This window comes from Anneissia japonica, unplaced genomic scaffold, assembly GCF_011630105.1.
Source record: "Anneissia japonica isolate Jap-2015-1 unplaced genomic scaffold, ASM1163010v1 scaffold288039_len1115542_cov189, whole genome shotgun sequence".
Lineage (NCBI taxonomy): Eukaryota > Metazoa > Echinodermata > Crinoidea > Comatulida > Comatulidae > Anneissia > Anneissia japonica.
The window spans coordinates 5,970-20,380 of record NW_022726160.1 but is presented as its reverse complement, the minus strand read 5'-3'; the positions used below and the strand labels follow the sequence as shown (position 1 = coordinate 20,380).

General features: G+C 33.9%; 1 protein-coding gene across 1 annotated transcript; it reads right to left on the bottom strand.

The window, feature by feature from the left end:
* Positions 1 to 1,304: 1,304 nt before the first annotated feature.
* On the bottom strand, positions 1,305 to 13,179 carry LOC117113016 (lachesin-like). The gene is made up of 7 exons (XM_033256228.1): positions 13,083 to 13,179; positions 8,779 to 9,102; positions 7,218 to 7,514; positions 6,430 to 6,483; positions 4,172 to 4,468; positions 1,811 to 1,920; positions 1,305 to 1,514 (listed from the first exon to the last, which is right to left on the bottom strand). The coding sequence occupies exons 1-7, from the start codon at positions 13,177 to 13,179 to the stop codon at positions 1,305 to 1,307; spliced, it is 1,389 nt and encodes a 462-aa protein (XP_033112119.1).
* Positions 13,180 to 14,411: the final 1,232 nt, after the last annotated feature.

Genomic DNA, 14,411 nt, shown 5'->3' with positions numbered 1-14,411 from the left:
GTATATATATATATATAACTAACATATTAGTGCGAATAGCCTAAATTTAATGTTCTCTATAAAAAAAAATTATATTTAGTTGAAATCATGTTTTTAAGGGATTTTATTTTATAAATACTTTTATTGGTGGTATATTTTTTATTGTCGAATCTACTCGACGGACTGTAGTAGAACAAAGTCAATGGTAACTTATATTTTAAAAAAACCAAACTGATAACGTCGACAATATTATGACGATTTATATTGTACGTAATTTGACACACTATATTATCTCATTCGCAAGTAATTGTTAGGCATAAAACAGCATTTACTTTTACTATTTACACAACACGTTTGCGTTACAAGTTAGTAGGCCAATGTAATGTCCGAGAAACATTCCTCTATTGTAGTATTGTTTGTAGACAGAGCCACTATGTACTTGACCAACGGCTTAATGATCCATCCAAAGGACGAGGTAGTATTAAGGGTAATGCCCGTATACAAATTGACACGCTCGATGGTTGATAGCTTTAAAGCAAGGTACGGGATGATAATGGTGAATATATTGGTGATTTTAATGGTGATAATGATAATGGTTGTTAAAGTGATTTTGACAATGATAGAAAGGTGGCAGTGATGTTAATGATGATGATAATTTAATTTAATAGGGTCTAGTTCAGACTAGGTGGATAAACCCAGCTAGACTCACCGGGTTTATCCACCTGCCAGTTTGGTCTGAACTAGGTGGCTTATCTCAAGCCGGGCTGTGTGCTCCTATAGTAACTATAGGCCTGGCGCGGCACACGGTTTAACTTTTCAAAGCCGGGCTTTAATCGTTGCGGGGGGTCTTGCATTGACTTCGGGTAACGAAATGACCAATCAGCATTTAATTACGTACGCCGTGAGCGAGCGTACGTTTCGCGAGCAATGTTTTGAAACACGTTTCCTGGTTAACGGTTCATTATTATGCAAATTCTCGTGGCTAAACCCGCTAGTCTGAATGCCCGGCAAAGTTAAGAAGGGCTTAACGTTGAGCCGGGCTTAACTCAAGCCTAGCTTATCTCCAAGTCTGAACGTAGCCTAACACTTATATCACTGCGAGTATTTCATCACAGCTGCATATAAATCTATATAAATAGGCCTACCTTTCTTTTATTTATTGTCAAATCTTTATTTCAATCATTAATTAGCAAATAGGCCTATTTATATGGTTGGATTTGTATATTTTGTATAAGTTTTCTATAGGCCTATGTTAATGTCACAATTTCTATTCTATGCTCCATTTTCCACTCTTCTATACATTACGGGGTTCTTCAAATCCGACTTCATGCCTTGACATTTTCGTAAATGGGATCAACCTTAGTGCGCGTTTCATCTACTGCAGCAGATGTTGCGTTTGCGTCGTTCTTCGTGGTACTATAAGCGTTATCATTCACTTTGTTAAGTTCATTGTAAACTGCAGGAGTAGGCCTATTACTCAGAGCTTGGTAATAAGCGTTCTGATACTGGAGATGAAATTCTCTTTCTTTTTTTTTCTAGAAAAAAAATAAACAATATTTGATTAATGTTAAAAAATGTACTTGGCCTAGTTAATTTAACAACACATACCGGTAAATTATGGCAATATATTCAATTCAATTCAATATTTCATTTATTCATTAACACAAAAAAGTATTAAAAAGTGGACAAGGGACAGTTAAAAAGCTAAATGCTTGTCTAAACTTCACCTTTAACAAAGGCAAGTATATTTCAAAAAGTGCATTCATCAGTCTTGTTTACTGGCATAGGCCCTATATGTTGTAAAAAAACCAAAAATTATGACAATACTTACACGAATATAGTAGCACATCAGACAAGTGGGAAGGGAACCAAAAATTATTGCTGCAAATGTAGTAAAAATGAGGACCATCGTAGATATTTTGTATTGTAAATCTGGAACACCTAAGGAAAAATTGAAATGATATTCCATGTTCTCATTACATATTGCGCGAAAGACCGCCTCTTGCGACCCTTCGCAAGGATGTGAGGTATACTGGGGCGGGTGCAGATATTTATAGGAGGGGTGCAGAAAGAAGACGGGTACTCTTGTATAAATCACATAAGTTCAAATGACGTTCGGAACTGTCTTCTGTCTTGTTACCCTCCATAATTGTCTTGCTAGCTCAAAAAGCACTCCAACATGAGGTCCGGCATTAGCGTAACCTAGAAATTCTTAATCGTTTTGGTCAATATATGTTTATCTGCTCATGTGTAGGAAATTTAACAAAATTTATAATAGTAAATTTTAGTATTTAGATTACGTTTTCATTTCTAATGTTCCAAGTTAAAAAATATAATCATTGTAGTTTGGCAGCTAAATTACGAATGAAATGATACCGTTAAAAAATAATAGACTTTGGTCATACATTGTACAAACATTAAAAAACAACAATGGCCTACATAAATAAATTTAAAAAAAAATTAGTGTAAAGTCATACAACAGTAATATTGATATAAAAACAAAAGCATGGTTTAGATGGAATAGTATACCGTAACTTAAGAAAGTTGAGGTCCTGAGCTTGAAGGTATATTATTTTGGGTTAAAAATATAATGCAAGGCTGAAGTATTCTGCTGGTTTAAGATATTCTACTGATGGTCTATTTGATCAGGATATTCAGGAACTAAAATTTGGAGATTTGCATAGTTGGTGAGCGAATTGTAAACATACATTTGTTCCTTCTACTATTTTTAGGTTAGAGCACTATTATAATATTGTGAGGGTTGTCAAGTATGATTCTGATCTGTATGCTCTCTAACAGCGCCACATGTTTACAATTTTATGCTAGCATTCCATGCTGGAACGCGTACCGTATTCAATAAGACATCTGATATATTCTTTATAAATTGTCAACATTACATAATATAATGGTAGTTCTTGAGTATTTTTAGAACATAAAATGATGGTCAATCATGAATTATTATTAAACAATCAAACTATCTTTAAATTTTGTATTGGGTCTCTAATTATTACAGTAATGGCATTTTATAGTTGTTAAGTCACTATCGTTATTGTTTGTAAAACTGTGCTATTAACATACAATATTTGTCAGTATTGGATATCTGCAGTTCTGTGGAAGTTCTCGTTAGACCATTTCTTGTGAAGCAAATAACGCTTGCATTTCTACATGTAGTTTTATCCATCATATAACTTGCTGAAAATTCTCCTTCCGAAACTAATTCTCTATTATAGAATTATTCGTCAACTAAGGCATGAATCGCCGTTTATTGTTGACTATTTGATTGGCTACTAATTGTACTACTGTAAACTACTGTAATTTAATTGTTGCGGTCTGCTAGTAACTAATTCAATTCCTTCAGTCTGTTGCATTACACTTTTTTTTAAATAAGAACTAGTAAAAATTTTCCCAGGCTCAGGCGATTTCAGGCTCAAGATGTTCTTAATTTGTTTTTATTTTACACACTTTTTAAACATAGAAAATTATTATTGTACAGCAAAAATGGGCCCTGAAAAAATGCCCTGGAAAATTTGCCCCAGAAAAAAGGCCTGGTAAAAATTGCCCCAAATGACAGTACACCTGATAATAGGGGGTATAGTATTACATAGTCACACCTACACATAAGGTACAGATATAATTTTTTGGTTTTTCAAAAACCTCATTTGACATCTTACCTCAGCCTCAATTTGTTCTTATTTTGTTCTTAATTTTTAAGCAATTTCAGCCTCAGTGTTCTTATAAAATGTGTTCTTATAAAAAAAAGTGTATTGGCCCCTATTAGTAGTAGTAGATAAATAATTGATCCTTTTTAGTGGAGCACTACAATGTTTAATTAATGTTGTATACTTTCATTTTCCACCATTATGTGTAAAGTTTTGTTTGTCTATTTTGCCTAATAAATTAGGTCATTCAAATGTATTACACACAGAAAATAAAATCTTCAACATTGAAAACAAAATAAAAGTACAGTAAATTGATTGATTGATTGATTTACTGACTGACTAATTATATATAATAATATTGATTGATAGCGTATCCTGGGAAACAAGACATCATTACCCGCTATACTAAAAACTGATGTTTTTATAGGGTTGGCCTATCTTAAGAAAACAAAGAGCACATAATAATAATAATTATTATTATTATATCAGATGGACATTTATTAAATATTAATTATATAATTGTTGGTACTCACAGAATTTGATAACCGATATATTTAGATTGAAACTGGTTTTTCCTTCTACATGTACCTCATTTTCTACTCTGCATTGGTAATTTCCACTTTCATTAACAGATGCAACTGGAACTCGAAGGATTTTAAAATCTTCATATATTTCATATCTTGAACAATTGTGTGTGATGATGATGTTGTCTTTTAACCAAGTGACCTGTGTCGGTGTAGGTGGATTGGCATTGATACTGCAGGTTAAGGTAAACGAGTTGCCTTCATACACACTGCTATTAGATACTGTGATAACTGGCTTGTCTAGATCTAATAACAAATAAATTCATACTTCCATTAGTTGAGCTCTGACAAAAAGGAGGGTGTTTCGTGCTTCTGGATGAAAGCAATTTACATATGTTGTGTATTATATTTTTATAGAATAATTATATATATATATTTTTTTTTTCGTTCCATATTATAGTTTCCACGTTATATTCAGTTGTTCAGTAGTAATCGCACAAGATCGTCACTGGACAGGCGCGTAACAGGGGTCTTGGGTCAGGGGGGAAAAGGTAATAATTTTCCCGGTTAGTAATTTATCATACCCACCCTACACCCCTCCCCATATAGAAAACAATACAACATAGGGCTTATCTTATTCATATAGGGCTTATCTTAATTTATAATATAGGCCACACACGTGTGTTTGAAACTAATAAGCATTTTCATCATCATGGTTACAAACATAATCTTTCACTATCATTGCACATTGAGGCCCTTCTTTTAAGGTAAAACGATCTATCTTATTTTTTTTTTCTTTGGTTTGGGACTATTATGTGTTTTAAAAACTTAGAAGGCCAACCCTTAAAAAACCCAATAATATAAGCTCGAAACGCGCAAAACATTTTTGTGTTTTTAATTCTAATTTTGTCGGAATTGATCAAAAATCCCTAAAATGTGCAATTTTAGAGGAATTTGGCCCACTTTAACAAGGAATGAGATTTTAGGCACTTTCAGGGGGTAAAAAGGGCATCTTCAAGGAGTGGGAAAAGATTTTCCACAGATGGATATTTTCCTTTGTCCCCAGGTTGTTACGCCACTGCGGAGAATATCTGCTGGCGGCTTAGATCAAAAGGAGCTTGTGGACACTTTTTGAAGTGGAAGGGGTTGCAGGGTGTTGTGAGTCTGATTATTATATCTTTTCCTTTTTCCTTTCCTTTTCTTTTCTAGTCTTTTTTCTTTCCCTCCATCTCCCCTCTTTTTTCTCTTATTACCCAGCCCGGTACGATGGCTTGGTCAGCCCGGTAAAAAACGTCAGGGGGGTGGAGTCAGAATCAGAATTTGTGAGAAATATGCCTTCAAATAACTGCAATTTTGTTATAACAACGTGTTGCGTAATTTACTGAATTAGCCACATGTGCGTCAACTATGTTTGTTAATAATGGTTTGTTATCCTTAATGGAGTAGGCCTATGAGCAAACCTGTTTATGTAAAGACCTCGCAACTCAACAAATAGTTTAATTGTATGTGTTATGAATAATATCTTTCATTATTCAGCAATGAATTCAAACTGGAAATATATTATTAGTGGTTAATTAAGTCATCCACTATAGGTGAACATTTTTAATAACTTAAGATTTTGCTTATTCTATACATATAATAGGCCTATATTTACATTCTACTTATGTATACCTTTAACATTCTAGTATTTATGGTCGTGTTATCCATGATTATGTAGGCCTACGTATACCGGTACTTGATGAACGAAAACGTTCGTTTGTTTACTTTATAAACTACGTTTAGCAATACTAGATACCCCTCTCACAAATTCTGATTCTGATTATTGTTATGATTATCAATATGTTAATAACATAACAAAAATTCAATTCACGATCATAAACACACCCAAAACGTTATGTACAGGAATAGGCTCGAGAACATGATTACCAATGTGATAGATGCACTTGATAAAAACTAATTGATACAATTTTGTAATTTTTAATATCAATACCAAATTTCCACATTGCTTGTGAAGAAGAACAGCATAATGGGGAGACGAGATACTCTGTAAACAATCTAACATCATCAGGAAAAAAGTGATGGTGAAGAAATAAAATGCAACGAAAGGTAGAATAAAGAAATTAAATAATAACTCAATATCATTAACTGTTGCTAAAAAAGATGATAAAACATATCAACTGCTTCATTAACATCTCCATCTAAGCTAAGTCTAACATATTATTGCCACAGGTTCCAGATTTTAATCAATGTATCAGTAACATGCTCACCCATTGAATTCGCTGGTGCCGTAAAACAATCGACTTCAGGTTCAAAGACTATACCTAAGATGAGAATTTCACTCTTTTTATTAAATGTAGCATAACTTTTTCAACAGATGTAATAAAGTCATAAAGAACCTTTTGCTTTAAATTTGGGGGACGGTGAAGTATTCAAACTAGATGCTTTAATAGGATTTGAATTCCCAACAAATCACTGAACCTACGAAAATATAAACAAATATATAAATGATTGGAATAGTGCTCAAATTTAGTTCCTCAGAACAGCAATAGACAGCAGAAGGCCCTGGGTTGGAATCCCGTTTGTGGCACCTATATTTTTTCACACTCGCAGATTCCTCTTCTTTAACGTTTAAAAATGTATCATATATATTTACACAAGACGGTTTAGAGTTTACCTATATCATATCATTATTTACTTATAAAAACATCTCTTCGGATATCTCGTCTTGTCGTCAATTGCTGATAAGAAGGGCGTATCATATTGATCTATGTTATTTGCCATGCACCAAGGACTAGTGCTGTCTAATACGCATGCACATGAGTATGAAAGAATTAGCTGCTTTAATCGGATTTGAATTCCCATGGCATAGTTGGTTAAGGCGTACTACAGCAGAAGGTCCTTTATTCGATTCCCGATTGGGGCACCTATTTTTTCACACTTGCACATTTCTTTTTTTTTTAACGTAAACAAATGATTTACAGTATATATATATTTACAGCATTATCACAAGGCTCTAAAGCATGATTATATTATGATCCAGACGTTGATTACTCACCCCTTGTTAGTTCTGCAGACTCCTTGCTTACCTCAGTCATTGGACCTCTATTTGTATCAATAGTGATACTGCAACTGTAATTTCCTAGATCACATGAAGTTGCGTTTAGAATCCAAAGTGTTTTCTTTCTGTATTTTTCTTTCAAAATGTATTTAGTTGGTGTAATGTTAATTTTCCTGCCATCAAGTAACCATGTTACATTGGGTTGTATATCAGGATATATTATAAGCCAATTGCAAAAGAAGTAAACATTGTTGTTTTTTCCCACTTCTAAGATAATCGAAGGAGAATTCATATCTTCAATGGAAAAAAATTACATACAAAAATAGTAAATGATATTCTATAGGCATATTGGTAAAAACTAAGCATGATCACATGTATGTTAGTAGCGGTATTTTTATATTGAATTCTGGACAATAAAAATACTGTTTAAACAAAAACAAAGTAACTTTACACTCACATTTGTAATCGAAATTTGCTAGCTCCACATATTCTTGTACCAGTTCAGGACCGTAGGCAGGATTTTGGGGATGGGGAGGTGCGTTTTGCGAACGAAGCGGACTTAGGATTGGATACTGCCTAGGGCTTCACGTGGGGTGGTGAGGGGTAGGGCTAAAGTACATTATGATCATGGTACCTCTAAATGGTCGGTCACACACAGACCTAAATTTGATTATAATTTTTCTTTTTTCTTCTTCTTTTAGAATTTTATGCTGCCACCCTTGAATCCGCCATTGTGAAGTTGTAACTTTTTATGTCCATTAATATGTATCCTACAGATGATATGGATCAATCTGCAATCACTGGCTCGAGCAGACAAGTTCCAACAGATTTCGTAGCACATTATTAAAAATCAACGGTTACAAGAGCGGGCAATTAAAATGCAATGCATACTAAAGCATTTTGCGATAATTAGGAAAGAATTTAGTGAAATACTAGGTTTCAACAAATGGACTTTTTAAAATTTGGGGGTCCAGGGCCAGAGGCATGGAGGGAGTTTGTGGAAAAGCCACGGAAGTCTGCAGCAAGTTAGCATTTTGAGGGTGTCATATAATAGCTGTCTTAAACACATAATTCGTTAATATTTTATTTAACTTTTCATTTAATTTTTGTGTTTTTAGGGCCTGAATAAGTAACATTATATATTCTATATCATCTGTGGATCTACAGATAACATGTTCATATTATGGATCAATCTGCAATCACCGGAGCCGATCAATTTTCAACAAATTTCATATCACATTATTAAAAATCAATGGTTAGAAGAGCTAGGAAATATATCAATGCATGCTAAAGCAATTCGTGATAATTAAGAAAGATTTTGAAACAACAGGTTTAAAAAAGTGGACCCTTTGAATTTGAGGGGGTGCGTCCTTTCTCCGAACTCCACCCTATGGACGGCCGGAAACCTAGGGATCTAGCCATTAAGCTCACCTCCCTCGCAAAAATGCACACCTCCATCAAAAATTCTACATAAGGGCTAGCAACGAATGCAGTTTTAAATATTTTGAAATGATAAAAAAGAAGGAAATTTATTTATTTTTGTATTTATAACACTCACAATATACTTGCAGATGAAATATGTGTTGCCATACTGTTGTTACATCCTTCTCAACAATTTGACAGGTATAATAACCTGTATCTCTTCTGTACACAGGCTCTATAATCAAATCTCCGATGGTTTGGTCAGTGAAATCAATGGAAAAGCGACCTTGATTGGGAGAACTCAGACTAACGATAATATTGTGAACGTCCACTTTCACACCATTGAACCAGTTAACCGAGTGTATACTTGCACTTGACAAATTATCTGCATCTTGGGCTGCTGGGAGTTCTATTCTTTTCCCCTCAATTACCCACAACCATGTTTCCGTAGCTTCAGTTACTAAAAAGAATAAATAGGCCTATAAATAATTCGTTATAGAGCAAGATAACCGACTGCACGACCACCCCAGCAAACAAAAGATATTTCTATCATTGTCAATTTTGTAATACTTAAAATTGTATAATTAGGTTATAAAACGTAGGTTTTTTTATGGCTCACAAAAAAAAAAACCGTTCTGTATACCAAATTGCAGCCATATAATGGGGACATTACCTTATAAAATAATGTTATTTTTAGACCTCTTTTGAATACTAAAACAATTAAGGTAAACATATTGACAAAATAAATAATAGGTCTATTTATTTTCTTTCATTTCCTTTTCATTCCCAGGGCCAAGAAAATTCCAATAATGAACTTTAGTTATATGGCAATCCTATACAATAGAACACACAAACAAGAATAATTGGCCTGTCATGACAAATTTGGTCCGGGGCAAAAATCGGTCCGGCGGACTGATTTTGGCAACTTGCCCAAATGTAGTCCACATAAGCCAAAATCAGTCCGCTGAAATTTACTTTGCTGCACAGCAGACTTGGAAATATTACGTCCGCAATAGATTTTGGTGGAAAGAACAATTCCTAAGCTTTTACAGACGCGCATATGCTTATCTAGCCAATCACAATGATGTCCCTAGCTGAAGCCTTAATTTGCATACATCACCCTATAAGAGTTCGGCATGTACTTGTGTTAGCCTTCGAGGTTAGTGAACATTGGAATAACAGTAAGGAAAGACAAGCTATGTACACGGATATTATCTGTAGTTGTATTTTTAATAGTGTTACAGTATATTTGCTATGAACAATTACACACATTGACATAAAATTTAATTTCATATTCACAACTCATACCGCCTCCACGCCTCATACTGTATATTTGGTAGAAAGAGAGGGTGGGTGAAAGTCGTGAAATGGTTTTTGAAACCTACGCTGATTTCAAACCACCAATCACAATCACAATGATGTCCATCGCTGAAGCCTGAATTTGCATACATCACCCTATATAAGAGTTTAAGGTCATGATGTACAGTACAGTATTTGGCTTTTGTTGATAGCAGAGGCTTCGAGGGTTTGTGCACGTGGAAGGATAAGGGAAAACCTAGCTATATAGGCTCTAGAGTACACAGATATATACTAGTTGTTAAAGATAGTTTATTGTGTGTAAAATAAAAAAATATGTATAAGTTAAAAATGTAACAGTATCTTGATATATATAAGGGGAGGCGGTCGAAACATCTGTGAAAGGGTTTTTTTCTGCGCTGAGTTCGAACTACCAATCAAAACTATGCCATGATTGAAGCCTTAATTTGCATACATCACACTATATAAGAGTTTGAGATGGGAATGCATATGACTTTAGTTGATAGGAGAGCATTAGTGAACGTGGAGGAATAAGGAAAGACTAAGCTATGTAGGCTCGAAAGTACAGATATATACCAGTTGTTAAAAACAATTACATTCTCAATATTGCTACAGTACCTCCCTGTATTTTTGTGTTCTTATGGATGCATTTTAAATGATGACCACCAAAACGGCAATAAACCAAAACGGCAATGATAAGTACCAAAACGGCAACAGACCAAAACGGCAATGTCAACTACTAAAACGGCAATAGGCTTAGACCAAAACGGCAAGGGAGCAAAAATCAATCCCAAGACTGAAGCGCCACCGGGCGCGGGCAGCAGTTTATAATTTTCTTATTTTGTTTTGTTTTATTTTTCTTTTTCACATCCATGATCAATCTTTTTACTATTGAATTTGTATGTTGTTGTTATTATTATTATTATTGTTATTATTATTATTATTATTATTATTATCAATGTTGTACTTCTTTCGCGTTTTTTTACTACGCCTTCGGCTTAGACTCTCTAGGCCTAAGCCTAGTAGTATTTTATTTAGCCATTTTGTCAAATTACCATACAGTATGTCATTCTGGAAGTGTTGCTGTTTTGACTTATTGCCGTTTTGGTCTAAAAGTGTTGCCGTTTTGGTTTTTTGCCGTTTTGGTCGTTGCTGTTTTGATTTATTGCCGTTTTGGTCTTTTGCCGTTTTGACATGTTCCCAAAGTAACATCACTGTAGATAATATTGATGTGATTACAAAACTTGTTATCACGCAACACGTTTTCTCGGTCATATAATTCGGAAGGAATCTGTAGAATTTTTGGCTTCATAAAGCGTTGGAAGCTCTTGCCCGCGAAGCTTGCATCACGTATGGCACTTGAAGAAGAAGAAGAACAGTAATTACCGTTTTCTTTCGAATAAACCCAGATTTGAATAAACGCTCCTCTTAGAGCTTCATTCAGAACAAACATGTCCCTCGAATAAACACACTGGGCGTTTATTTTTCCTCGAATAAACGCTTCTCTAAATGACTGTAAACAACATCATTCTCAACACATTCTATTAATGGTCTACTCCAGTAAAAAAAAAATGTTTTAACCTGCCGTGGATCAGTAAGTTTTCACGATGACGCAATAACACATTTTGACGGTAATTATGTGTTGTTGCCATTTATTGAAACCAAGGGGCCTTTATTTGACTAATTTATTTCCTTCACATCCAACAGCAAGTACACTCGCCACTTACAGGATGAGAATGATGCTTTTATAAACTTTATGAGGCTTAGAGAGTGGAGTTGTTTTTAGTCGTGAGGAAAGTCATGTTGTGACAGGAACTGGACCCAGGACCCTGGAATCAGAAGGCATCTTAACCGCTGAGCTCCACTCCACTATTACGTATCCATTTTAAACTAAACAAAAAAAAAAAAACAACAAAAAAAAAAACGCCTCCCTCGAATAAACGCCCCTCCAAAAATATCCTCAGCTAGCAATAAACGCTCCGGGCGGGTTACTGTTCGAATAAATACAGTCTATATAGGGCCTATATTGAATTGCATAAATGGACACAAAACAAAATAATTGAGAACAGTTATAACAAGAATCATTTGTAAAATAAATATTCATTGCTTACCTCTGAATATGATGATGACAACTAAAAACATAATATACATGATTCCACATCAGTAAAAATCTACACTTAATAGGGCTATAAAGAACATCGACTTAACAGTTTTTTTTCCCAAATGCCTGAGGCATGCTTAAGTTTCCGTAATTTATCCAATCTAAATTATTTCCTGATTATTTGTTTTGCTTTCATAAAGCTCGGTTTTGTATTTTTAGCATTTTAAATAAAAGAACCGCAATCCTAATTTTTTAAATTATATCTATTTTTTTTATAATACCTTATAATTACTGAATTATATTAAATAATAAAGCGTTTTTGATAATTTTAATTTTAATGAATTTAAACAATATTTTTTTTAATTCTCTATAATTGAAATAATTTTTTTTAATTATTAGATTTTAAGGTCGCAATTACTTTAAATTCCCTTCCCTTAACAACGAAACCATTCATTACCTAAAATTGTTAGAAGTTTCTGAATGAAATTTCTATATATTTATGCAAGTTAAGTATATAACCTTGTGCAGTGTTTTAATTATTTGACTTTTTAAATTTAAGTCAATGTTTTATTTCCAATATTTGAATGTGTTTATATATGTATAGGCCTACGTCTCCTTGTTTGAAGGTTTTTAAAAAAAAAATATTAAATTGAAATTTATAAATTGATTTGTTTTATCTTTAATTTTTTATAAATAAATTTTTATAATCTAAATTTTAAATTATTTATTGTGCAGCATTCTTTCATATGTTAAGTGTAATTAATGTAATTTAATTAATTGGTAAGATTTGCTATTTTTAGTGGTTAGTTAGTGCAATTTTCAATGTTTACTTTCTGTCTTGAGGACCCCAATGGAAATAAGTTTACTCGTAAACTTTCTTGGGTATATTCCTCTCAGTTCATTCAGTTGGTATTGTTCTTTATACTTTTTATCTGTTTCTGTGCTTTTGTAATGTTTTGTTTTTATCTCTCTGAATGAACTGAATAAATTGAAATGAAATGAAATTCCATAGAATCGCTCACCGATATCGGCGACAGTCGCCGGGAAGGTTGAACCATTTAAAATTTGCCGATTGCCTTGCAGACGAATCGGAGTGCCTTTCCCATTGCGCCAGGGCATCTAGCAGTGCACCCGGATTCGTCTGCAACGCTATCGGCAAAGTTTAGCCAGGGTCAAACTTCCCGACAACTGTCGGCGACTGTCGCCAACAGGGCGATAAACCGAGCCGTTGCGTCAGTGTGCATCAAAATCTAAGCTAATACAAAACTAGCTTGGAAGTCTAAAGAGTAATTCATTATTAATTGAAACAAAAATAAAATGTGTTCATACAGTACTGTACTGTATGTCCTTCGAACCGTAGCGTGCTATACACTGGACATGCTGAATGGTTGTTCTTTGTCACACTACGTGACCCCCTTCAGGGGCGGATTTAGGGGGGGGGCGGCCCGGCCGCGGCCCCCTTTTGGAAGGTAAAAGAATAGAAAAAAAAAAGAAAGAAAAAGAAAAGAATGATAGCCCACAACGCCTCAAATGTTATTTTCAACGACGCCTCAAAAAATTTCGCGGGGGCATGCCCCCAGGACCCACTAGGACTTTGTTGTCTCGATCGGCCCAAATTTCGGTCCCCCCCCCCCTTTTGGACATCTCTGGATCCGCTCCTGCCCTTCACCAAGATTATTCTGTAAACATACAAACGCAACACAAAGCGTTCTAAACTCTGTTATTATTTAAGGGTTTGATTAAACCATAGAGGAATTAGTTTATTAAATTCATTGTTTTTATTTAAGGGTTTGATTAAACGATCCTGGAATTAGTTTATTAAACTCATTAATTGTTTATTCAGGTGTACGGTACACTCGCTTTTCAAAACCAAATGTTTACGTTTAAAAAATGTACGGAATTGATTTGAGTCCCCTTCAAATGAAAACCATAGCGTGCTACAACACATTAGACATGCTGAATGGCTGTTCTTTGTCACACTACCAACCCCTTCACCAAGATAATTTTGAAATCATATAAACACAACACACAAATCAATTCTAAACTCTGTTATCATTATTTAACGCTTTGATTCAACTCATTCATTTATATACGAGAACAGTCTCCAAAATAGTAGTTAAATTAAATTACAATTATTGATGTAAAATCAAGAAATAATAATAAAAATAATAATAATAATAATAATAATTTATGTAGCGCATTTTCAGAGTTCTGTTTAAAGCACTTTACATAAAAATTGATAAAATACAATATAAAACAGGCAGCATTATACAATCAAATTACAAAAATATTATATATAAAAACTACAAAAATATACTTATAATTAATTACATTGTTAAAATAATTAAAAT